We start from the raw sequence: 26,872 nt of genomic DNA, 5'->3' as shown, positions 1-26,872 counted from the left end.
AAAACTGCGCTACTTCCCTAGAGAAATCAGGTTGTAAGCAAGTTCTTTAGAGGAAGAATGTTGTAAAGAAAACGTTTTCAATCAAAAACATAAGAGAGGTGAATTTGCTATGCACTCCTACAACTCCTGTGCTTCAATTTCAATTAGAAAGACACTAAAATGAACTGTTTATGTTGCAGTTGAAAACCCCCTGAGTCTTCTGGGATTTAGGCAATTGATTAATTTTTCATATTTAAATAACAATGAGCTGAATCACAAGGGAATATGAACGTATGTGTACCAACCCCAGCTCCTGAGGGCCTGCCGCTAGCTTTACGAGCCGCTGAGGTAATCCCCTACAGCTCAAGCACCCAGCACAAAGCATCTCTGGGGAAACCGAAGAAAAAGACACTCAGCTCGTGCCAGACCGTGGCACCACCGGGGGATTCACCATCCAGCACCACATCCGCAAGCTGCCTTTACCTTGGCCGAGAAGCAAACCAAGGGCTGATAGGACCTGAGGAAAACAGGGAGGTGAGTGCGCTTTAAGGTGCTATTAGCACCTCTAATAAGCTCCCCATGGTGCTGGCTGGGGGAAACAGACGGCCGTTTCAACGCCGGCCGACCAGAGCGAGCGACAGGCGCGCTGGCACGGGCTCGCTGTGCTTGAGCGGCCGCCACTGCGGGACTGGGTTACCCGCCCCCTCGGGAACATGGGGGCTGCGAGGAAAGGAGACGTGGTGCTCCGCCGAGCGCTGTGTCGGAAGGCCCGGGGGCCGGCCTAGCCCTGGGGGGGAGGGGCGGGCTGGCAGTAGGGCCTTAGCGCTTCGCCCGCCTTCAGCGGCAGCCGCTCGGCGTGCGGGGCCAGTGAGGCGGCTCCCGGGCAGGAAGGGGGAGGTGGGAGCCCGGAGCCCGGCGGGGGGAGGCTAGCGGCCTCGGAGGGCGGGGCGGGCCCCAGTCTATCCTGAGCTGTGCCGCCAGGCCCCGCGGTGGCTCACCCCCCCCGCTCCTGGTTTTTATCCCTTTTCTGCCTAGGAGAGCCCCGGAGAAGTTAGGGCGGACTGTGAGGGACAGCGGGTCGGGGCTGAAAGAGAAGCTTCTCCGCGCTGAGGCGGCGCCATCTTGCAATACGGATAAAAAAGCTGTGCTGGGCGCCATTTTGCATCTGAACGACAGATGATTAGAGCCTCGTTATTTTTCGCCGTCAGGGCGCCGCCATTTTAAGTTACGGCTGACTCTCCGCCTCCCCTAGCGCAACCTCATAGTGCGCCGCCATTTTGGCTTGCGAACAATACCCCGACCCGCAGGGGTCCTCACCTCCTCCATCCCTCCCTTTAGGTGTCTTCATAAAATGCCCGTGGAGAATCCCCTCTTTTTTCGCCCCGCTCCCAAGATGGCGTCGATGCGGGAGAGTGACACTGGCCTGTGGCTACACAACAAACTGGGCTCCACAGACGAGCTGTGGGCGCCGCCGAGCATTGCCTCGCTGCTCACGGCTTCGGTGATCGACAACATCCGTCTCTGTTTCCACGGGCTCTCCTCGGCCGTCAAGCTCAAGCTGCTTCTAGGGATGCTGCACCTGCCCCGCCGGGCAGTGGATGAGGTGAGAGCTGGGTAGGAGCTTGCGCGGGAAGCTTAACCGAAGCGGGGTCCGTGTGTGTGAGGGGAAGAGGTCGGTCGGAGACGGCGTGAGGGGAGACGGGGGCGCAGCGCCAGCACCACCTCCCCCGCCCGCCCTTTTCTTTTCTCATGGTGTCTGTGGGGCGGGGAGACCCCAGGGCGCGGCGCCTCAGGCCGCCTGGCGCTGCCCTCTCCGGCGCGGTGGGAGCGGGCAGCCCCCCGCGGCAGCCCTGAGGCAGGGAGCCGGGCAGCGGCTGCTCCTCAAGGGCAGGTGCCCGGCCGCACTCGGCACGGGGTGTGTAATGAGGCTGGTCCCCACAGACATCCCTGCATCTCCCTTGCAGCCTTTCTTGGACGGGGAGGGGGAGGAAGAAGGTCGCGGCTGGTGGGGTGGTTGGTCGAGGCCCAGTGTGGAGGACTCTGTCCTTGCTGCGAGGAAAAGCGCTAACGTTCCCTGTGATAAAAGGGAGTGAGTGGAGTGGAAGCTTTACTGCTGCTGCTCCTCCTCGCCCTGCTCTCCGGGGAATCTCTGGTTAGCACTAGTTTTTTGAAAGCAGTTTCGACCTGAAGCCCATCTTATGCCTCCCCATGGACTCGTAGTTGTAGGGCTGTGTTTTGACAGTCTGGGTGCCTTTGGGAAGAGGGCTTGTGGTCCTCCTAGGATTAGGACAGAGGCAGGACCGTTTGGGAACAGCCGTGTTAGGCTTCCTTCACTTTCCTTAATACTGGCAGCTATGTAGGTGTCCCAAGTCGAACATCTCTGCTTGGAAGGACAGCAGCAAGTGCTGAAACTTATGGAATGGAAGATCTGGGGTCTGCACTGAACAGTGCTTTTTGCCACCTTCTTGCAGTCAAGCATTGCTTGAAAAAACTGCCATGGGTGGGTTTTTTTGCTTCTCTTTACCTTTCTGGGAACAGCTGGTGCTTTCCTTTACTGACCTACCCCAACTAATAAGCTGGCTGGCTCAAGTCTGAGCTGGCTCTGCAAGCTTATTTGCTTGGCCTGGGACCATACCTCATCTGCAGCTGGCTTGTTCTTACCAGTAGGCAGTTACTGATGTTTGGGGCAATAGCAGGACAATGACTGGGAAACATTTTAAGTTTCTTCAGCTAGGTTTAAGGAGTACCTCTCCTACTTCCACCATGTATGGTATTGGATCCCAGTAACGATCATGGAGGTGGCATGTAGTTAATCCTCACATTCTTGTGTAGAGTATCCTTAGCTGTGCTTGCACCAGTCTCTTTCTTGGCTAGGACACAGCTGCTGCTTAGGCTTAATGTACATATGTACTAGGCAGGGTGTGGGGAGACGGTATGTAACTTGGATTATTGTATGCTCAGTTTTGGGGTACTTCTAAGCTGAAAATGCACAAGGATCACAATTAAGCAGTGGTTTAGTGTTTGCCAGTGCCTGTCTTGCCACATGCATCTGTATAATTGATCACTCTTGCATGTAGTCAGTGTCACTTAAAAAAAAATGAAATAATTCTTGTTCAGCATAATTACTCTAATTTTCAAAACATGGTACTTGTGTTTAGTGCCTGTTCAGTGCACAAGCTGTCGTCTTCCTGTGTGACAAATGCAATTTTGTTTTGGCCAAACAAAATAACCAAGGCCAGAAAGGGGCATGGGGAGCTATGCATAAGCTCACATGAACTCTTGAATATGCTAAATTCTTCTGAAATAGTGTGAAAATCCAAGTAGCCTGGAAGAAATGAGTATTGCGATGTTTGGAAAAATCTGACAAATTAGTGATGCTTTTAGATCAAAAAGAGCTTAGTTTAGGGACCTTCATAAGTAACACTGTTCAGCTCTTTGAGGGAGCAGCATTTAAGCAAATTAACTTGTTGAAACGCTGCGCGAGTGTTCACTGGGTGGGTAAAATAACTTTTTGAACTGATTCAGAGGAAGATGGTACCCAGAAACTTGGTCTGTGATTTTGTTAGCCATGGAGATAAAGTATATGTAAAGAAGAGCAAGTCAGTTGCTGTACCTTTTAGTGTAAAGTTATCAGTTATGTTCCAAACATAAAGCTGATCTTACTGCTGTAATAAAAGATATTCTAGGATTTTCCGCTGTTTTGGTGCAGTGTGTGAATGCAATCATAGATTTAATCCTTCATTGTAAACAAAGCACACTTGATTGAGATCTAGGGATTTAGCATATTTTCAGTCCTTTGCAAAGTACCTATAACATCTTAGTTATTTCAGGGATGTGACTTTAAAAAAAAATCTTTATTTATTTTTTAACTGAGAGGAAGGGATTAAAAAATTGATAAAAATTAAAAAGTTGTGAGACAGAAACCCTTAACATTGGTTGTACCGGAAGGAAGCCTAATGATATAGCAGACCTACCAGCAAACTCCTGACAGAAAGGGATGTTGTCTTATCAGATGTTCATAATTTGTAGTGGCTTTGCTAAGATAGGTGGTATCATCATAGAGTGGTATGGGTTGGAAGGGACCTTCAAGATCATCTAGCTCCAGCCCCCTGCCGTGTGCAGGGACACCTTCCACTAGACCAGGTTGCCCAAAGCCCCATCCAGCCTGGCCTTGAACACTGCCAGGGATGGGCCATCCACAGCTTCTCTGAGCAACTTGTTCCAGTGTCTCACCACCCTCACAGTAAAGAATATATTCCTAATATCCTGTCTAAATCTGAAACCTAATCTAAATATATGTTTGTGTTCAGTATATGTGTGCTGTGCACCTCTCTGTAGTGTTCTCTGCTCAGTGTATTGTACTGAATATGGTGTCTTTTTGCTGGCAGAAGTACACTGGTACAGGATACCTGTAGCTGCCTGGAAGTGAAATTCATCATTTGGGAATCCTACCCATATCTCAAATGGTTAAACTTAACTGTGAAAGTACTTCATTAGTCTCTGTGGAAAGTCATATGTGTGTTTTCCATGCCATGTGCCAGTCTGTATTGATCATGTGTGAGAAGCACTGAGCTGGCATTTGGAAACTTAATAGCATCGGAAAACACATTGCATCAGCTTTGTAAAGCTTTGGGAATCTAGATAGGAGATGCAGGATGTGTTACTAGTTTATGTAAGATGTTAAATGATATACCCTGCTCTAGGTATTGGACTTAGTTACTGTTTTCTCTGCAAAGTACTGGGTTTTTGTTTTCTACATAATAGCATTTTCACTGAGGCACAGAATAACATGGAGACCATTTGGGAGCAGAAAACTGAGAAAGTTATGTGGGAATTGAGGAAAATGTGGTGGTGCTTGGTTTAGAAGGGGTTTACTTGGCTGCTGATCCTTCCTAAATCTCTGTGAAAGCTTCAGTCTAGACAAGTGAATCTTCAATGAGCTGTCTTGAAGGCTAAGTCCTTTACTTAAGTGCTTTTTTCCTCAAATGTAATATCCTTCAATTTTCGTAATGTTTTCATTCAACACTCAAAATATTGTATATCTATAAGCAACTTAATCCTCATAATACTCCTGTGGGATAGGTAATAAACCTGATTATTTTTTTTTTATCATGCTGTGAACCTCATTGCTGCTTGTGTGTTCCTGCTGACTAATAAGAATAATTGGCTCCCATTTTTAAGTGTGTTTTGTAGGCAGTTATCAAAAATATCCTTTCCTGCTGTAATTCTCTGGGCAGAATTTGCTAACTCTTGAATCTCCCTGCCCCCCAGCTTTTCATCTGTTACATTTTTTCTAGATAATTGTGCTTATTTGAAATGATGCCTAAAGCTCAGTGTAGTGCTGACCAGAGTTTCAGTTGTGAATTTGGCAGAACAATTACTTCTGTTTATTTTGTATATTGTATTCTTGTTAACCTGATTCACAATGCCAATGCAAGTTTTCTTTTTGTGCCAATGTTTAATTTATTTATTCAGGGTTAGACTGTGATGTTACAACCAAGTCTGGAATGAGGACTGTGTGCTTCAGTGCTTTCTGAATTTCAGTCTTGAGAGGAAGATCTCTATCCCAGCAGCAGCCTGCACTTTTATTACAGTAGCTGCAAGAGACCGAAAGTCAAGACTGTTTCTTCTTGCTTGCTTATGTGAATCAGGAGTCCTCTATTCATGCAAGTGGGACTTGTGGAGTACTACTGCAAAGGAGTAAGAGGGCACGTGATGCTTGCCTTTCCCTCTGTTCAGAACAGGCAGGCTGCTATGCATTTTTCTGGCCTGCATTTAGTGTTCTTAATTTTTTTGTGATGTAATATGGTATATTTTAATCTAATACTACCCCTGGCCACTTCTGCTCTTTTTCATGATTAAAATAAAAAACATATGACAGTGGTAGTTGATGCATCCTGGTTTTGTATTGCATAAATATTAATACTGTACTTTCAATCCAATGCTTTTAGCTTAATGAAAATGCTGTATAATAATACAGATACCTATAAATAACACCTTCACTATCCCGCATGAAAGATTAAAACTTGATTGCATTTATTAGTCAACTGTTGATGTAATTGTGTAAAGGTATAGTCACATAAATTGAGGTGTACTATAAAGCAAATGAACAGGAAACCTTTTCGAGAAGTCATCCTGGAGTTATCACTTTGTGTGTTTCTAGTAACATTTCTTTCTTTACCTCTTCTCACGGTGCTGTTTGTGTATTCTTCCTGCACAGCCATTATTAATCTCCTTTTGTCTCTGTTCCCAGACTTTCCCCATCCTGCCTGATCCTTTCCTTCTCAGATGTTTTCAGTTGTGCCCTATTGGTTTTTTTTTGTGCCAGCAGGCTGAGAAAAATACTTAAGATCCTTAAGTTTTAGATGAGAGAAATGCCAGAACATGTTGCATCAGATCTTGACATTCATGCTTAACAAGATGCTGGTTGAAGCTGATGGGGCTCTTACTGACCCAGTGTTGCAATCTTACACAATTAAGAGCTTGGGATTATGGCTGTGCTCTGTAAAGTAACAGAAAAACTATACGTAGGTTTCTCAGAGTTGCATTTCGTGCATTCTCAAACCACAAAGAAAACTTTTCTTCAGTTCACCACTGAACTGGCAACATATATTTAAATTGCTATTGAAAGACAAACCTGAGTCAAAACTCAAATCCAGGCTTGTTAAATGCAAACCCATATTTAGGCAATGTCTCTGGTTAGCTCACAGTATGTGTTAGTGTGCTTTGCTTCCCTGTGTATGACGGTGGCTGTTTTTTCATCCTGTTCTTTCTGCCATGAGGCCTTATGATGATGTTATTTGCCCAGTGCTAGGCAAACAAGTTGTTTATGGGCTCCATTCTTGAAGGAGCCGAAGTCATGTGAAGCAGTGGATTGTGGCATAGGTAGGTTGCCTGAACTTTAGTTGCTCTGTGAGCAATGTGGATTTGACATACCCAGACAAGAGCTACATAGGAACATACATAGTACAGGCATAGAATTGTTTAGGTTGGAAAAGACCTTTAACATTATGGAGTCCAACCGTTAACTCAGCGCTGCCAAGTCTACTACTAAACCATGTCCTGAAGTGCCACATCTACCTGTATTTTAAATACCTACAGGGGTTATGACAGCTCTGTGATTTTTTTTGGTGCAAATGGGAGTTTTGTGGAGCAGATATGAATAGTAAATTGGGATGATACAGGAGACATCTTTTCTCCGACTATTGCCCGAGTTTGATTTGGTGGAGGAAATTACATTCTATACATTTACCTGCATTAGTTGTGTCAAGATAAAAGCTTGTAAAAGAGCTATAAATAAACCATAACTTCATCAGTCCTCATGGCGTGTTTTAAATTTTCAGGTGTTTTAAGTAAATCAGTACTGGAATTCCTGTAGGGATAGATAGGAGAATAAAGGACTCTTTCAACAGTATTGATGCTTGTCCTCATCGACTGTAGTGGAAGTGACTTCTGATGAGCAGTTTAGGGTTGAAATAGAGATTGCTGAGCCTGTGTGGAGTCTAGGTGGGGGTTTTGTGTTTACTGAGAAAGAAGTGAGCAATGGAGGGCAATACAGACTAGAACTTTAGGAATTTATTCTTTCCATTGAGTAAGTGTTGGTTAAACTTGACAACATGTTAAACAGTGTGTGGTCATGGTTATGTGGTCAGTTTAATCCAAAGCAAATCAATAGTGCTGCTGAAGACTGTAACTGACAGTTGTAGTATCTCTGCTCTACTCTTGTGGTTCTAGTGTTTGTGTGACAGTAGTCAGCCACGCTAAGGGGCTGATCAAGCTTAAAGCTATAGAGAGATGCTGTTTTGGGTCAGATAAACTGATCTAGTTTGTTTCGCAAGCATGTTACTGTAAGTGCTAAAACTTGCAAGGAGGGGTAACGGACAAACTGCCCCTGTAGTGCACTTGTAAACCTTTCTGAAGTGAGAGGGCAATAACATTGGGTGAAAGGAATTAAGAAATGTCAATGTTTGCCTGTGAACCTTGAAAGGCTTGGGTGGGACATGGGGGTTGTTAATAGAGAGCAGAGATTTAACTTTTATTTCTTAGAGTTGCATGGGTAGAGTAAGCTTATTTTACTAAACTTTTTCATAAGAAGAGGATGGTTCTAAATAAAGGGAAAGAAATAAAGCATAAAGGTGAAGGTGAATCTCTTGCTTGTCTCCCTGTGTTCAGAAACATGTAGGCTGTAACTAAGCTATATGTGCCTCAGTGGGTTGTGAAAAATTGAAATTCAAGTATTTCCTTACACCTGCTTGTAAATTCTTCAGTGTTAGTGCCACACAGATAGTGTGTCTAAATAATTTACATAACTTTACTGTTATGTTTTGTGGATTAGATGCGCATTACGTCTCAAATATCTTAGTTCTGTGAAGCTAATGTTGTAATGCTGACATGAGAGTTTACTTAAAGCAAGCGTTCAGTCTGTATTTGAGGGGTTTAAGCTTAGCTGTGAATGAAATAACTAATTTAAGAGATTCACTATATAAACCCCTGTCTGTAGTAACCTTGACTCTAGTTCATTTCATGGTGCCAACAGACTTGTTTAGTAATTTAAAAATATTACTGTGACAATTAATATTTTTTTATGCATTATTTCCCCTTTTTCAAGATGGATGCTTAAAGAAAAATGACTTTTTTCTGACTATAGAAACTTCAGATAGATGGAAAGTCTTATTACTTGTGGCATATTAGAGGGCTGGGTCTGTTTCTGTAATATGTAGTTTTTATTACATGAAACACATTTTGCCTAAGCAGTAAATTTTTGAGGACAGTTTATGTTCATATGATGCAGATATGGTCTGTCTACTTAATTATTCGGTAGTCCAGAAAGGGGCACATCTTCATTTAGATGACTGTTGTACATAACTTGTTTTCTAGTTGTGCGTTTTTATCACTGAATATAAGGTGTGGGGACACTGGGAGTGTAAATGTAGAATGTAAAGAGACAGTAGTGTAATGATCTGGTCTGTTACATTTAGTAAAAATGTTCAGTGCTAAACAAAGCTTCAAACTGCCAAAAGCTCAAAACAAACTTGGGTTAGATTGACCAAAAGCAATATAAAAAAAAAAATAATCTTGGTTCATTCTTTAATTCTTTACTTAGTTCTAGAGTTGTGTAACTGTGTTGAAGCAGCCTCCCTTTTCCCTTCCCCAGTAGTAAAACATTGTGCATGTTTATGCTAGTGTCTTATTAAAATAAAAAAATCCAGCTAACCTGTTTAAAACTGTTTCCAATTGGCTGATTTTCTTTTTCTTTTTTTGTTAGATGAAAGGGGCACTGACTGAAATTATCCAGCTCGCTACCTTGGATTCAGACCCCTGGGTCTTAATGGTAGCTGATATTTTAAAATCCTTTCCAGATACTGGCTCCCTTAACCTTGATCTTGAAGAACAGAATCCCAATGTTCAAGATATTTTAGGAGAACTTAGAGAAAAAGGTAAGCTTTTTCTGTTGGTGTGAGGTATAGAAATACAGTGCCTTTTTTCAGAAATAACTTGTTGTTTCACAGGCAATCTTGCTATCTTAATGGTACTGGTACCAGGACAAGTAGTATGTCTTGTCTCTTAACTGCCACAGTTCAAGATCTGGGAACTGATATTTGAGGAATGGTAACTTATTAAATTATCTTTTCACATATCATCAGAACTTACATGTTGGCTATTACCCTGAGTGTTTGTGAAGGGCAACACATAAGGTAATGTGGATTCATTAATATCTGACAGGCTGTATGTGTGCTGGTAGGTAATAACTGGCTTACTGCAGCTTAGGAAGTTGAGGTTTTTCATATATTGCTCTGTCTTCATATGTTGTAGTACCAAAGAAGACAGTAAGGCTCAGCTTCTGCAGTGCTTGTGTGGACAGCCTCGTGTGTGTGTAAGCACCACTGTTGTGTTGGGCAGGTGGGGTGCATTTCTGCTGGAAGTCCTCCTCTAGGCAAGAAGTGATAGGTGCTGGCAGAGAGACTGATCACAAGAAGAGTAATGCTGCTGATGACCCGACTAGCTACACATTGCCTAGCAGCTAAAAATAGTGGCTTAGGCACTTGAAGAGTTGCTACTTCAAACGATGTAGTAAATGGTGATGCAAAGTGCTCCTACTTCAGGGAGTCTGATTTAGCACATTGTGTAGCAAAAGTCCTTAGGCATCAATGGACCGACATGGTCTTGAAGTTAGGATTGCAGCAGACCAATAATGAAATGAACGCAGTGGTGGTGGAAGTGTTTTGCTTTCTTACTATAAACAAATGATCATTTGTTTGTTCACACTTTGGTTTGGACTTTAGTGTAGTAGTTTCCTTGTTATGTGTAATTTTAAGGAATCTAAAAATTCAATCATTTTTATTATCTTTTACTCTAATAGCATATTTAAGATTCCTGCAATATGACTAGGTGTAATTAACATGGAAGTTCTTATGAAGCTAATGTAAAAAACAAACATCCTAATAACTGGTTACATACTGTGTAATAATTGGAACTAAATTACTCTCAGTGCTTAAACAAGTAATCTAAAAACACCTGTACAGTCTAGTTGTAAAATGTTTTGTAGTTAGCTATCAAAGAGGTGCTAATACCCATATGTACTGTGTTAACTTTTTATGCAGTAAGTGAATGTGAAACTTCAGCTATGTTGCCGTTGGAATGCCAATACTTAAACAAAAATGCCTTGACTACACTAGCTGGGCCACTTACTCCCCCAGTGAAACACTTTCAGCTGAAAAGGAAACCTAAAAGTGCCACTCTCAGAGCTGAACTCTTGCAGAAGTGTAAGTAGTAGTACAGCTAGTTGATAAGGTTGAGTAACAATTTAAATGGTGAAACGAAAACTTGTATTCAGTCTTATTCTCCAATATGGGGATATACGTTAAAATTATCTGTTATAAGAGCTTTGCTGGCTGATTGGTTTTTTTCTTTGATAGACTGATGTGTGGAAAAGCAGGTGCAAGTCATTCCAGCCATGATTACATTAAAATGCTAATCTTGATTTAAATGCTGTTCAGATTTCAAGGCATACGAAAAGCTGTAGCTTTTTAAATCACAGATACATTCTCTCATGTGTATATTTAAGGCAGTTGTGAAGACTCATGAGGGACAGCTTTGGTTAAAGCTCCTGAAACAAAACTGAAATGAGAACCTAGTTCTTATTTTGCCATGTTTTTGCAACAGGGAGCAAGAGCTGCTAAGTAATGCTTTTGCTCAGTGTGGTTATATAGGGTGTGAAAGCTAAGAGGGTTTTTGCTAACAAAAGGCAACATGTGTACATACATGTATTGATAGCTGGTTAAACTAAGCAATCTTAAAATAGTTTACTGTACCTGCTGTTCCGTTGCAGCAGCTTGCTGCTTTCTTGCATGTGATTTGAGTAGTTGATCTGGTTAAATACAAAACATCTAACTTTTTATGATGTTATTTAGAACTTTAATTATTTCAGTCTTTATCAAGTAGATTTCTGCTCTGATTTCTTTTAGCTCAGACCGTCTTGTTAGTTGCATAGTTATATTGATTTTGCATTTTTTCCAGATACTGTTTACCTTGCAAAAATAACATATATATTTCTTTGTTGCTATTTCCATCTTTTCATGTATTAGTTAATAACATTTTATATAAGAAGCAATGTATTGTATTTTTTCAGCACAGATTCTGTAATAACTACAGACCTTTCTCTTTTTAGCAACAGAAACTGCACAACAGCTAAAGAAGACTGCAGGAGTGCCTTTCCATGCCAAAGGCAGGGGACTGGTCAAAAAGATAGATACAACAAGTATGGCTCGCTTTTATCACTTCCAAGAAAGAAAATCTGATGAAATAGCCTTGATGAAGAATAAAATTACAGTCTAGCTTTTATAAAATCTTACTTTTAGAAGCAAGAGATTTCTCCCTTTCTGCTTCCCTCTCTCCAGATATTGAAATGTTTCTGACATGTCTTGTCAGAAAGAACAAGAGTGTGGGGTTTTTCTTAAATGGCATGTATATCTGCCATGCTTCTAAAATGTACGCAGCTAGATCATGCCTGTAGACTTTGGTAAGAACTTAATTTGCATCACTCCAGGAATAACTCCTGACTAAGCCATGTTGCTCCAAAAGGGAGCAGAGTGTGGATCTCTGTGATCTGCTGTGCTCTTTGAAATGCTGTGAAGTAGACTGAAACTATCCTGTATTTGTTTAATCCTGCATGTTGAAAGAATGGGGACAGTGTGTTCTCTGCAGCCAAGGCTTCTATTTAATGGACATGACAAAGATGTGTAATCATTCTTCAACTTTGCATTAATAGATTTCAGCTGTTTGCTGAAGTTCCTGAACTGCTTCAATTTTTCAAATAAGTTTTTGACTAGGAGCAAGAAGAGGGTTCAAAATTAGTTACATACTTTAAATCACTGCACAGATTTAACTTTTCTGACCACCAATATGATGCTGAGATGTGAAACTTGTGTGATTTCTTGGTGTGGTGGCTAGAAGCCATGAAGTTCTTTGTGCTGATGCTACTGAAGATGTGGTCTTGAGCACCAAAGTTTGGCCACATGTTCATGCAGGAAATGCAAGAAGTGTAGTTGGTAATTTGAACTAAAAATTTTCCCTGTATAGAAATTGACCATTAGTTCTTGGCATTCTTTTTAGCTGTTGAACTCATAAAGCTGGCTTTCATACTTGGCCTTCAGAGCCAAGTGGTCTCTAGAAAGATGAGTTATAGGACTAGCTGAGGTTTACTCTGCTGAATCTTACTCACATTGGTCAGAGAGGATTGTTCTGTGGTGAAAAGGTTTTCAGTACAACATATAGAGGGATACAGAGTACCTAACCTCAAACTAAAATTTGGTGTTCCATCTTCAAATTGTAGGGTATGATGAGTATGTCAGGAGGCTCAAAGACCTCTGATAGATATGTTTTTGTCCCCCTAATTTTTTAGCAGTTGATGAAAGAATGCTGTCTTCAGGACTGTTACCCTTCTACCTTCACACTTGACAACAGTGTAAAGTTGGGGGAGAACAGCTTATAGGTGTAGCAGTTTCTACTAAGTATTGAGACAACAGGTTTTCTGTTCGCAATATAGACCCAAATTGGATCCTTCTTGTGCAAACAGCAGCTCTGATTTCAAGCCCTGGTGTGAAGCAGTAATTTATCTTTCCAGTAGATTATTAGCCCTGAGCCCTTAGCCCTGCAGAGCCTGGCTAACAATCTTTGATCAAAGACAGTTTTACCAAGTAACTAGATCTTAAAGTTCAAAGAGCAACTTTGGTAATAATTGGATTCAGAACATTCATGACCAGTACCTTTTTATGTGTTTCAAAGTTTTTGTTGTCAGTAAGGAAAGTAACAATGTATTTAGGAACAGTATATTTTGATAGCAGTGCACCTGTTCGATCACTTCCTGTGGAATGGAGTTGCAAGCATTAGCCTGGAGATTGGCTCTTACTCCTTGTTAGAAGGGTAAGATGTGATCTGACCTTTGAGGGACATGTAGTGTATTATAGACAGTTCCACATTATAAACCTTTGCAATTAAGGGGATGTGTGTGTGTTAAAAAGGGGAAAAGTCAAAGAACTCCTTGTTACAGTTCTTTGTAACTAATTAGATATGTATTATAATTGTTGCTTTTTTTGATCTTCCCTAAGCACCACTCAAAGGAATACCAAAACAAGCTCCATTCAGGAGTACTTCAGCACCTAGTGTATTTAGTCCATCTGGAAACAGAACCCCTATTCCTCCTTCGAGAACACCTTTGCGCAAAGAAAGAGGAGTAAAGGTAGGTGCACTTTTTTTAGTCTCTTGCTTTCCTGCTCGGTTCTTCTCCCTGATCTGAAGTGGATTTCTGATGCTGTTTTGAATCAAGTACCAATATATTAAAGAAGAAAATTAAGGACAGTATTTAGAGATAAACTATGTAAAGTTAGCGATGGTTATTAAGTTCTCTGTGGTCTTTTTAGCTTTTAGATATCTCTGAGCTGGATATGGTAGGTGCTGGCCGTGAAGCAAAGAGAAGAAGAAAGACATTAGGTTGGTATGCATACTTACAAATGCTATTAATATGCCTGCAAATAGGATCTAGATTTGTAGTACCATTTTGTTCTTCAGTTGTTAAAACTTCTCTGCCCCTGAACTTTAAAAAAAAAAGGGGGGGGGGAATCCCAAACCAAAAATGCTTAAAGAGAGGATTTTAACTTCTTTTAATGCTCCTAATCATACTGCCATGTGCCTAGATAATAACTTGAATCAGTTGCATGAAGGGATGGAACTAGTCAGTTGTGCTTTGGGCAGAACATAGGTGAATGAGCGTCTTCAGTACTGGAATTGTTCTGAGCTGTTTTGATGTGTTTTATTTCTACTGGCTGTGTGACCGGGTAAATTAATTGAAAGTAATGGTGAAAAAACGTATAGTGCTCCAGCATTCTGGCTGAGAGATCTTAACAAGTGGATAGTGTCTGATTTACTGCTCTTAAGTGACAGTACAGTGCTGTACTTAAGCATATCAGGAAGATACACTAGGCAGCATATTTGCACCAAGACAACCTTTTTGTATTTTTTTGCAAAAAAGAGTACCATTTAAGAACAAAATCGTAATTTTTTTCTTGGGTTTTGATGCTTTCTGATATTACAAGATTAGCCTAATTGTCTGCCTAATACTCAGTTACTATAGTCTGCCTAATACTCAGTTACTATAGCTTGATGGATGTATATTGTGGTTCAGTTCATAATTGGGTTGATTCTAAATTTGTGTATGAAGATTATCTACCAACCTTTCAACATATACCTCTTTAAGCGTGTGTTAGCAGACTGAGAAATGCATTTTTATGTCTTTGTTTTTTAAAAAAAGTGTATCTACTTCAGTATTTCAGGAGACTTCCTTGAACTGACTTCTGTTTTTATGTAATAGATACAGAAGTTGTGGAAAAGCAAGCCAAAGAAGAAACAGTAGTAGAAAATGCTACCCCAGATTATGCTGCTGGTCTTGTGTCTACACAGGTAAAATCAAACAAAACCAAAATAGACAAAACTCAAACAAACAAAGAAAAGAGGAAACAGTGGTGGATGTTATTCTTAAACACTGTGTTGATGTTTTACTAACTTGTTGAAACATGCCTCTTAGTGTAAAAATCTCTACATAGTTATTTCAAAATTCCATTATATTTTCACTAAACTAGATAAAGAAACAGGATAAGGTAAAGCTTTTGATGCTTTTTTTGCTATTTTAGCTTTGTGATGGGGTATGGCATTTTTGTAACTGAGGATTGTAGTCTTCTGTCAGGTGAAAGGAATAGGAGGGCTGTCCGACCATAGGTAGGTAGAATAATTTTCAGTAGTTCCTGCAGGTTTCACTCTGTGCCTGTGCATCCTTTGTTACCCTGGTGGAATAATGTCCACAGAAGTCTGTGAGGAGCACTTGTCACTGGCCTGTGCCCAGGACAGATAGCTGAATATAAGCAGCTGAGTAAGAAAGAAGTCTTTACACCTCACCTGTCTTGAGTTCTGGCTTGAGGGAAGAACCTATAGCCTAGTACCCTTCTGTGATTCTTTCTCAGTTTTTAGCTTGTAATCTTTGAGAATTGATGCTTTAATCCTGAAGGCAGCTTTTTCTGAGGTCCCCAGGCCTGTCTAACTAGGTTTAGCCAGTCCCATGACTACTGAAAGGGGAGGAGAAATACAGTGGAATTGATCTCCATCCAGATTACCCATGGTTTATAATTTTGTGCTGCTTAAAACCCATAAAGTTCAGAGGTGGCTGCTCCTTCTCTTTGACAGTCTTTTTTTTTTCCCCTCTTTTTCCCCTTGAGGATCTACAGAAAAAGTTAACCTGTTGCTAGAGGTAGTTCAGTTGGGGGGTGGGAGGTGAGGAGAGGAGTTGCATACAGGGGTTTTTAACCTGTTCTTTCAGATACTGTGCACTGGAAAAACTGATGCAGCTTTTTTTTCTCAGTCAGGACGTAACTTTTACAAGAATGTGAGATCCTCCCTCCATTTCTTAGTTAGAAACTGCCTCTTCTATTCCAGCAAACTTTGGCCTAGAATTAATTTGGACAATTGTGTTCTTTAGGTACCAATAGATAACTTGAGGTTGCTGCATCCAGTGTTTGCAAGCCTCTTGGGATGATAGAAATCCATCTCAAATCTTAAGTGTTGTGTCTTGTTCTAAATTTAAAGTGGTTATGATTCCGTCTGCCTCTGTTAGTCCACGTGTTGACATGCAATGCTTGCCTTTGGAGAGCACTCTTATTTAAAAGACCTGTGCTTTTGTTGGTGAGCCAGGAAATTTTTCCTCTAGAGCTTAATGGTAAGCACATGCAACATTGGTCCCATGGGGGGCAGCAATCTTATGGTACATGTGCCAAAGACAACACATAGGCAGGTGTCGGTAGACCTGTGTAGAGTGAAGGTCATTGCCTGTCTTGCTGCAAAATGCAAACAGTATCTTTTTTGGTGGGTTCCACATTTTAGAGTATCAGTCTTTTGTCTAGTAAGGCTACCTTAAATGATTTGTCTGCCAGATTTACTCACTCAAAGCTGCTTTCCTCTGTCAACCCCTTATGTTTATAAGGCTGTATTGGACCAAAGTGAAGTTCTTCATAGAGATACCATGCTGTTGACTTTATGCTGTGTGTGTGGTATCACGTATAGTCAAGTACAAAATGTGTCTTTTTCTTTGGCTTGATCCTAGATGACATCTGTCATGTTGTGCTGACATCTTTCAGTGGAGACAGGGTTTTACCTGTACTTTACTGCTACCTTCAGCTTTCTTATGTCCCAGAGGCCTTTGCATTCTACTGGGTGATACTTTAGTAGGCCTTTTGCCCATGGATGAACACAGGTTTCTGCTTGCTATTAATAAGGAGCATTTTTGCTCAGGCAGAAGATTTCTATAGTGTAGTTCTTCAGAGAGTACCACCTGCACAAACTGCATAGAGTGGTCTCCTTGCTACCAGCTGAGGAATGGGACAGAGGAACAGCAGCTTGACTCTTTGCAGAAGTACATTCTCTGTAATAGTATTTTTTTTCTGGCTCGTACTGTGCCTTCGGAAGCAACTTTGATATGAATTAGGGGAAACAGAAGCTGGTTTTTCTCTTCTAGGGTAATTCAGATGTCTGAATTTTGTATAGGCAGCTAAGGTTGAAAGGGGAAATATGCCCTAATGGAGGAGTCCGTAATTGAGTTACCAAAATGAATATCATAGCAGAACCGATGTTGAAATTGTATTTAAAAAAACAGTGCATGAATATATGCAGTATGGCTATAACACTTTCTTTTCTGTTTTACAGAAACTTGGTTCATTGAACAATGAGCCTGCACTACCTTCTACAAGTTATTTACCCGCTACCCCCAGTGTGGTTCCGTCTTCCTCATATATCCCAAGCTCTGAAACACAGCCAGGTAAAAGACATGTTTTTTGCTTTTGGGACCTAATACTTCCAACTCTATACAGTTTTACTGTCTAGCTGTTCTTTATTAACAGACCTACTATCCCTCAACTCCAGTGAAACAACCTTAGCAGTCTAAAAATCAATTGTAGGAACCCAGCCTTTGGATTTGGGATAACCAGACCTATCATTTAACCTAAATAAAGAAAATGCTTGTTGGTTTGAAGTCTTAAAATGACTGCTAGTTAAGTCAAGCAAGCAAAGGAATTTGCTGGTTGGGGTTTTTCTTACTCTGTAATAGAAAATCCAACTTCTTTTTTTTAATCCGTAAAGAGACACCAGAAAAACTCTAGACTTGTGTGTATGTACTCCATACATGCATCCATATGCATGCACTTATCTGACTCTTGAAAGCAACTGTTTCATGTTTCCAGAGGCAAGTACATATTAGTTTTCACACAAGCTGGTATCAAGCCATCCATTTTACTTTCACCTTTTATAACAGTCTGATAGATTATAGCTGAGCTGCTGCATATTTTGAGAAGTGCTACATTATTTTCAATTCTAGAAAATTGCCTGTAGTAAAAAATAGTGTTTGTACAAATCCTTTATTTCTACACTTTTTATTTTAACATGGTTGCTTTTACTTTTCCTTCTCTGCTGTGTGTGAAGTCTTAAATGAGTGTATCAGTTGGCACTAACAGATGTGTGTGACTGGGATTCATTACCAGACCTTGTAGTTAACTGAAATGTTGGATCTCTTTAATGCATTATTTTTACTCTTGCTTGTTCTGACTTGGTACTGTAATGTTTGTCTTGATGTCTGTGAGCTGTGGCATGTTGTTCACTAGAAAAATGCGTATGCAAAACCTGATCATTTCACTTGGCTCTGAAACAGTTCAGAATCTCTGTGAAGGTCCATGCAAATCTTTGTCTGGCAGAAAATTGGCATCTTGGAAGGAATGCAGTCAAGAGCCCATCAGTGATGTCTGCAGCTAGTAGTATTTTCCAGAGCCTTGGCATTGTATTCAACATCAGAAAAAGCCTAGTTTAAAATTCTCTGTTGTTTTTGTTCTCTGTTTTTTCTGACTTATTTTTTTTCTTTTGGAGTATTGTGTATGTAGCTTTTCTTATGGACAAAGAATGTAAAAATTCTTTCCTTGATACTAGATGCACACAGAAGATCCACAGATTTGGTCTCATGTAATCTGAGGTTGCATAATTAAGACGTTACTTTATGCAAGTTGGTTATTCTGGCATGAAAGGAAGCCAGTAATAAAACTTAGACATTTGTACAAAATTAAGGGATAACTAATTGTTACAAATGTTTGTCCTCAAGTGTTCACTTCCCTGTTCCATATACTGCTGGGTAATAGCCATATCGTTGAAACCAATGCTGTGGCTGTGCTTAGATGGAGAGTGGTAGACATCTCATTCTCTAAAATCTGACCTGAGGGTCCTCAGTGTAGCTCTGGTCTGTGTCTGGCTTTTAGTCTACTGCAAATACAATGTAAATAGGTTAGCTTCAACCCGGTGAGATTCCTGAAAGATAGGTAAGCAGCTGTGTCTGTCTGAGCTGCAATGAATGTAACTGGCTAGAGTGTGTGCTGGGTAATTAGTGTTTGCTGGGCAGACGGTAACTTACATATACGATCAAGTTACTGTGATTTTGTAACTGCCACCTGCAGCTGGGTTTGGAATAGTAGCTCCTTTAAGTGCAGATGAATGGATCAGCTCTAAGAAATGACAGTTAGGACTTGTCAATACTGTGGAGTTTTAACCATCTTAGCAGTTAGTGTTTAAATAATGAGTGATTTGCGAAGACTACCTTTAATTCTGTCATCTGTTTAAGTATTTGTGTATTTTCAGTATTTGTTACTGGCTGAGACTTAATTGCCATTTCCTTTGAAAGCTGCTGCTACATTAGGTAAAAACTGATGAAATGTTTTTATAGTTTTGGCGTCTGCATAACAGTACAGCAATAATTCTGGTAGGGTCAGAGTACAGTTGTTACAGTAATACAAGCTAAAAAGTAAATAAAGCACACTCAATTTAATAAATCTGATGTTCATTAAATATAAAATTTGATGCTAAATATAGAGTAATCCATATTGGACAGCTAGTCAGTCTAATTATTGCTAAAGATAATTGTGTGGAAAGAGTGCTAGCTTTTCAATTTTTCATATAAATATTAGATGGCGTGTTGAATCATGGTGCTAAATGGGATAATCAGAATTTTTACTTTTCTTTAAAGGCTTTAAATGGTGATGCTAATCCTTGTTTGAGGATTGTTTTTAATTATCCTCATTGGTTTTTGCAGCTGGCTCTGCACGAGAGGCCTTGCAGACTAACAGACAGCCTGAAGAGCCTGCAGCTCCAAATGCTACTACAACTCTTCCTGCACAATTTAAACAAAGAACACCTATGTACAATAGTAACTCTAATCCACCTGCAGCTACACCTACCTCACCCCTAACACCTACCACACCTCCTGCCATTTCCCCAGCAGCACAAGCACCACAAGTAGCCCCTCAAACTCAGCAGCAGCCACCACCAAAAAAAAGCCTGTCTCTCACAGTAAGTAAAACGGGTTTTTTGACAGCTGCTTTTGATGTAGATTGGAAAACACAGCTTCTTATTGTTGGTCTCATTTAGTATGTTGGCAGTTCTTGGCCTTTGGATCATAGAGTGGTTGAGGCTGCATTTTTATAACCAAAGATAATGAACATGTTTTGTGGCTTTGTTAGCATTGCTGTCTTAATCACAACATTTTTGGTTGTGCAGTCTTAATAACACAGTATTTACTGCTATTTATTATGTAAAGTAATGTTGCATTACTCATAAAGAAATTTGGAAGAAAGGTGTATTTCCGGCAAAGCTGTCACCCAGCCAATTAAATATAATGAAGCTGTTAAAAAAAGATCCCGTCATTACCATGGTAGAAGAAAAGATACCAATACATTATTCTAAGGTGAAAACCTTTATTTCTTGATCCCCTCACCCCCACCATTGCACATCTTTTAAAGCCTGAGAGTGGGGCAGAAACCAAACTGAATTATATATGTCCCGGAGCTTCTTATTGCTGGTATGTTGGTATATATTATGTGCATTCTTGAAGTTAACCAGGTAGCTAATTCAGGATGCAACTGGTTTGAGGATTTTGCTAAGCAAATCTGTAAGCCTGGCTTGCAAGAACTGAACTTTAAGAAGCTGGGTGACTTTCTTTTCAGTACTTCTACTTCATTTATTAGAGGGGGAAAAAAATCATCTGAAATTATTGCAAGCCTGGGTTTGTTGGACTGTAGAGGAAGCATTGGGTTTTTTCCTCCTTTTTTCCCTAATGTCATAAAGAACACAAAATTGATAATGTAAATGTTAAATCTCTTAGCATGTGTTTCCGTAACTATCTAAAGGTGTGGGGTTTTTCCAGTTTCAGAATTGTTGTCGCTGCTGTGTTAGGTGTAAGCATTAAAGAGGAAAGCCTTGAGATTATGCTTTTTTCTGTTTACTTTTTTTATAGGTCTACAAACTTTCACATTATTCTCTTATGCTTGTCTGTGGCTATTAATATGGTACCTGTTTGTAGTGTTTTCTCCACTGGAATTCGTGTTTGTTGTATTTGTTGCAGAGGGAGCAAATGTATGCTGCACAGGAAATGTTCAAGACTGCAAACAAAGTTACAAGGCCAGAAAAGGCTCTTATACTTGGATTCATGGCAGGATCAAGAGGCATGTATAGAGACTAATTTAGCTTGCTTTTGAGTACCCAAATCTGAAATACAGCCTAGCATTTCTAATTGTGCATATGTGAGTGCAAGACTTTTGCTTTAGCTCTGCTCTATACGTACTCGACTCTTTGCTTTACTCTGGACTGTATGTAGTTTTATAGTTTATATTTCTAACTGGTTTAGTGCTAACTACCTGGAAACAGGTCTTAGGGTCTCTTTCCAGTAAGTCAAACGGTCTGTCGGAGCAGCTGCTGAACACAATGTATACATAACTGAGCACATGTAATACAGTGCTCAGGGGTTGAAAAGAAACAAAGCAGCCAGTCAAAACAGTGAACAGACTGGTCAGGTTGTAGCGGTCTGTCTAGAAGGCCAATGAAAGTACGTTCTTTTGTGGCAAGTCAGGGTACAAGCTAGGTAGTACAGAGCTTCTTTGCTAATCGCTTAGCATTAGAAATGTAGCAACTTTTGTCTCAGAGACTTTAGGTAACTGCAGGAACTGTGAATGACAGGGAGATAAGCTGTCTGTTGGCTAGAACCTGTCATATATTGGCCTTGATAGACCAAGGCTGTTTTACCCAGAAGATTATTGGATGTAAGATGAGAAGGGGCTTAAGAGTCCTTGAGTGAACTCTCTCATCTGCACTGGCTCTGATTTCTGACTTGGTATTTGAGGGCTGTTATCACTGGATTGCTGGAGCCTAAATGTGGCTCGTGCATTTGGATTAATGCAATACATTACTGAAGATGACCAGGGTAGAGTTACTGTGATGTTCCTTGGGCTTTAAGAAAGTTTTGTGTATCTTGCATTAATGATGGTGCTCTTACTACTAGAGGCTACCTCAAATTCCAGTAGGAGGGGTATAGTTTAATATTTATATGGGTAGGTTTTTGTAATGCAAGGTAAAATATTTTGGAAGTGTGCATGTGTGTGTTATCTATATATGCATATGTGAATATATAACAGTATGAATTCCTTCAGTAATATCAGCACCTTCTGAAGGTTGGATAAATAACTGCCAACTATGATATTCTTGAGTGCCAGTTCCAGTACCTTGAAATGTAATGTTTCATACTTCTACTGTCATGAAGCTGAGTCTTGGATGAGTGATTTCAGTGAAGCTGTTTGGGCTTCTAGAAGAGCTGAAAATTGTTGCTTTTAACTAAAAATGTATCCCAAATAAAGTAACTCTGGTAGTTTAGGTTTACAAAGTCCCATTTAAATATAAGCGTCTCTTATGACTCTTCAAGCAGAGAGAAATGACACTGACATGTTTTACTCCCCTTTTGTTGTTGTTCCCATTACTTTAGCCTTGGGGTTCATCTTCTGGGGTCTGGTTTTGTTATCCTTAAAGCTCGGTCTGTGATGTATGGAGGGAAGAAGATCTTTGTGTGGCTATGTGTAATAGGGACATTACTTGCTTAATTTGGGGTTTGGGTTTTGGGTGGGGTTTTTTTCAGCATAAGTGAAGAATCTCAATCAAGTGCACTTTACGTTTTCTAATACAATGTTAAAATGTGTAATTTGTTTCTATTTGTTTTCACAGAGAATCCTTGCCAAGAGCAAGGTGACATCATCCAAATTAAACTTAGTGAGCATACAGAAGATTTACCAAAGGCAGATGGCACTGGCAGCACCACTATGTTGGTTGATACAGTCTTTGAAATGAACTATGCTACTGGTGAATGGACCAGATTCAAGAAGTACAAACCTATAACTAATGTTTCCTAAGAGATGCAGCAACAGCAGACTGGACCAAATCAAGCTTAGAGTCAACCAACTCATAGAGTATGTCAACTGTACAAAATGGCATTCATGTGTACATTTCTTATTACCCTCCAGAATAGAGAAGTTACGGCTCTCTAATAACTGGGCTCAGTGAATGCAGAAGAAGATGTCAAACTCACTTTGGTTTTTTTTTTTTTCATTGTGGGAGAGGGAGAGGTGATCTTAAGGTGGGGGGGAAGTTGTTGGTGTGATTTTGTTTTCCTACAGTTCAAGATGCCGGAAAAGGAGATCACAACTGAAAGATTATGGATGGGAGCAGTTTACTTCTCAGTACTGAAAGATAACTGCTGCAGTCATTCACAGTTTACCATTAAATGAGGGCACAGATCTTTATTGTAAAAATATTTTCTTTGGCTACATGGGTTCTATTGTAAGAATAGACATTTAAAGCACCACAGATCAGTGCTTGATTATTTTGTAGTTCAGCTGCAGTATAACTAAATATTGCAGGTGGTATATGTCCAGTGTCTGATGGTACCCACTGTATGTTAGCTTATTTATGCTTGGGTCATAGGCTGAGATTGAGCAGCTTTGTTAACTCGCTTACTGTCCATGTCCATGCCCAGCAGAGTTAATCTATATTTGGCATTATTTGAGAGAAACTGAGTATCGTAGCTTTCTGAGGAAAAACACCATAATAAGAAAGAAATGATGGTGGCTTGTCACTGCCTGGAAGTGATAGCTAACTCTTTGCCCTCCAAGTCTTGGGGTAGAAGTTGATCTATGGTTTCTGCATAGCAAGCCCTTTGAACTGCATAACTTACCTGGGAGGAAGTGAAACTATTACATCTTGAGACCAATTGCAGCTGAATGTAAAAATGGCCCTAGAAATGGCTCAGTGACGCATCTGAATGTAGATAGTTGGAAGACTTGTTGTCTTGAGGCAGTGTTAATTATGTTTAGTTGAGCAGTCATATCGCGTATGAGCCCTGATCCAAAAAGATTTGAATGACTGTAGCTGTGGTTGTTACCAGTGCAAGTTATATCAGTATAATCACTAATGTGGCCACAATTATATGGGTGTATAAATGTGCCTTATACTTGTCCCCTTCTAGTAGAAGCACATCTGTGTCTTTATAACTGTGTTCACACCACTGGTATAATCTGGCTTTAATAGTACAAATAAATCTTGCAGTTATTGAGAGGGCTTATGTACGTAGTTCAGGATTCATCATCTGAAGGAGACTTGGCTTAAACATCTGGTTTCTGCAAGTATGCGTGTGTGGAGCTGTGCTTGGTTGAGAACAGTGCTTAAAAGGAAGAAATACAAAGATGAGTAGCATAGTGGTTGGTTGGTGCTGAGGATGTTATCTTGGGCTGATTAGAGGTTCGTGTTAAAGTGGAACTCTTAGGACAAAAAGGCTTTTTGCTTTCTTTTTTCCAAAAAGAAAGCAGACCAAATCCCCCAAGTACACATATACTAACAAAGGCTTTTAGGTGATTGATTAGAATCTTTTTGTATTGTGGAATTTTTATTGGATTTTATTTTTAGTTTTTCAAACAAATTATCCAACAGAACAGGGCAAGTATAAATAATAAGAAAATCTATATTCTGCAGTGTTTTAATATGTGACCAAAAGTACAGATTTCTTAACTTACATAAAAGCAGATATACAGAATGTTCTAGCTTCTGTAGTGGGCAAGTTATTTGATGGTAGCTGCTACCATTACAGAGTTGTGCATGTAGTAATGTGATGTTTACTAACATGTAACTGTCACACCGGGGGCTCTCCTCTACATAATTACCCCATTTCAGAATCGATGCAGATTATAATTCCTACTGTGATTTTTCTTTAAACAGAAACCAGCCTGAGAAGTGAGGATGAGTGGTGGGGTTTAGTTTTTAGGAGTTCAGTAGAATGAGTTTTCATGATTTAACTTATTTGATTATAGTATGTTACACAGTAAGGGCTAACAATAGAATATGAAAGTATTTGCCTTTTAAAAAGAAAGGTGTAAAGAAAAGTGACATTCCTTTTCTTGTCTGCATTCAGATTTTTAAAGCTTTCTTGTGATGACCAGTTTCCTGTAAACATGTATGATACTTCTGTCTTAACTGTTCCTGCTTGCTAGATAAGCTGCAAGTACCAAATACAGTTTTTACAAAGAACTTTTAGAAAATTAGCTGACCTGAGGGGCATGTATTGACATTGTAAGTTGTTGATGCAAGGCTCTTTGCAATTTAGTAGTGTTCAAGAGGTGCTGTGTGATGGCTCTTTTGGCTTACTTGAGATTAATGGGGGTCCCTTGCTAAACTTCCTTGGTCCACAGAAGTCTGTATCTCAGACTGTGCTGTTGGGATGGAAACAGGTGTCCCTCTCCTCTTCAGGAAGCCCTCCGAGGATGCAGTGGGGTCATTTGAGTGCAGTAGTGTATAGGAAGCTTAACCGTGATGCTGTGTGTATTTGCTGCATAACAAAGTTGGTCTCCAGGCCTATTTGTCTAAAGTCAGTCATATGCAATAAACTGAAATTTTAAATAGAAGCATAGGATCTTTTTAATTCCTTAAAGTCATTAGTATGTGAAAATTTTAACACTGCAAAAATAATTTATTTTTAAAGTTAATTTACGACCCTCAATACGAGAGCATTACTTCATCTTGATCTGTGAGTCTAGAATTTTTTTTAAAATGCATAATGAAAGGGAAGTTTTTGCCACGTTAAAACCATAGGGTAAGAAGAAAAACTACGTGGAGCTTTTTGGTTCAGAGAATGCAATCGTTGAACTGGTGGCCTGAAAGTGGGGATAATGGCAGACAATTTGGAAGGGGCAACATCAGCGTTTAAATTCCAGTATAATAGAATTGTTGCATACAGAACAAAATCTGGCCCTGGAACTTGGTATTTTTTGTCTTGAATATTCAGTCACTTGGATGTCAGCTAGATTCTATCCAGTGAGGCTCAATGTGTGCTGTAAGATTAAACAACAACATTTGTTGACTCTAGGATGACTTGCAGATGTACTGACATATTGACCAGAGAAGTAGCTCAGTTTTCTTAAAGCTTTGTTTGTGTCCTTTTCTATTTCCTTTTATCCAAGCATGAAGTTTTAGGAAATAGCAAGCCTAAACTCCCGAGGTGAATTAGTGCACCTCAGCAAGGCAGGATGTCCTAGCTTCTTTTGCCCTTGCTTGTAAAGAAGCACCTGTCTATGCAAGCCTAGGCATGATATGAATTAGCACGTTTGGTTTTTAGAGTATGGAATACTGGAAAAAATCAATGAAAGTGGCTTGTGTTTTCCCTGTCCAATCCAAACTTTTTTATTCTTAGGGGAGAAAAAGCACATACATGCATACCCAGGCTTCTTTAACAACTTGTCCTACACTGAAGTGCTGTGTTTCTTTAGGCTCCTTTTTCTTTCATGAGCGCTGTGAGGACCAGAAAGAGTGAAATGAGTGTAATGAAGATGGTGAGCCTGGGGAAGATACTGAGCAAGAGTTTTGATCATAGATTCCATCTTCCATTTCGACTTTCCTACCCTAGTGCTCTGTAGTTATCTCCATACAGAACAGTCTAGGCTTAATGTGGTTAACACTAGCATTGGGCCAGTATTTTGTGGGTTGACTTGATTTTTCTCTGGTAGCTTTGCTGTTTAATCTTTCAGTTAAATACCATAGGATGCTGGATGAAACAGGGAGGACCCTTTGGTAATTGCTTGATGTCTCTCTGTGAAATTGGTCTTTCCAGAGAAGAAAAACTTCTCTCACTAAGTTGTGTCAAACTGCAGACCACTTGTCTAGATGAAAGAAGCTTGAGACTTTGACATTATACAGTTTCAGAATGAATCACATTTTCATAGTAAGATCTGACTGGGAAAAAAAAAAAAAAAAGACTAAAAAATGTTAAGCCAGAGCCCTCTGGGAATCTGGTGCCTTTAACAAGAACTGTCATTTTGTAAAATGTTTCATCTATAGTATAGCCCGTATGTTTTCTATTGTTTTTTTGTACAGTTGTAAATTCAAAATATTCTGTCTTTGGGTACGTATTTTCAGTGTAATACAGTATGTATAATAAAAATTTAGATTTTCTAAGGAA

At 40.1% G+C, this 26,872-nt stretch overlaps 1 protein-coding gene across 2 annotated transcripts; it reads left to right on the top strand.

Moving 5' to 3' along the window:
- The first annotated feature begins 150 nt into the window (after positions 1–150).
- On the top strand, positions 151–26,872 carry NELFA (negative elongation factor complex member A). Of its 2 annotated transcripts, XM_027815540.2 has the most exons (12): positions 151–513; positions 1,318–1,582; positions 9,245–9,416; positions 10,581–10,742; positions 11,648–11,737; positions 13,587–13,717; positions 13,899–13,968; positions 14,846–14,934; positions 17,224–17,335; positions 19,643–19,899; positions 20,951–21,050; positions 22,597–26,872. In XM_027815540.2, exons 2-12 carry the CDS (start codon positions 1,331–1,333, stop codon positions 22,779–22,781), a joined length of 1,620 nt encoding a protein of 539 aa, XP_027671341.1. In that variant the 5' UTR covers positions 151–513; positions 1,318–1,330; the 3' UTR covers positions 22,782–26,872. The 2 variants fall into 2 exon arrangements, with proteins under 2 accessions (XP_027671341.1, XP_005446449.1); XM_005446392.4 differs by lacking the exon at positions 151–513 and having other exon boundaries at positions 949–1,582.

The sequence above is a fragment of the Falco cherrug genome, chromosome 1 (genome assembly GCF_023634085.1).
Source record: "Falco cherrug isolate bFalChe1 chromosome 1, bFalChe1.pri, whole genome shotgun sequence".
NCBI classification, from domain to species: domain Eukaryota; kingdom Metazoa; phylum Chordata; class Aves; order Falconiformes; family Falconidae; genus Falco; species Falco cherrug.
The sequence above is the reverse complement of the archived record's forward strand: the minus strand, read 5'-3'. Positions and strand labels throughout refer to the sequence as shown.

Excerpts from the sequence above, each read along its gene's own strand:
- NELFA (XM_027815540.2), top strand. The coding sequence starts at position 1,331 with ATGCCCGTGGAGAATCCCCTCTTTTTTCGCCCCGCTCCCAAGATGGCG. Across the intron at positions 9,417-10,580 it reads AGGAGAACTTAGAGAAAAAG|TAAGTGAATGTGAAACTTCA; the intron begins GTAAGCTTTTTC and ends CTTTTTATGCAG. Across the intron at positions 11,738-13,586 it reads CAAAAAGATAGATACAACAA|CACCACTCAAAGGAATACCA; the intron begins GTATGGCTCGCT and ends ATCTTCCCTAAG.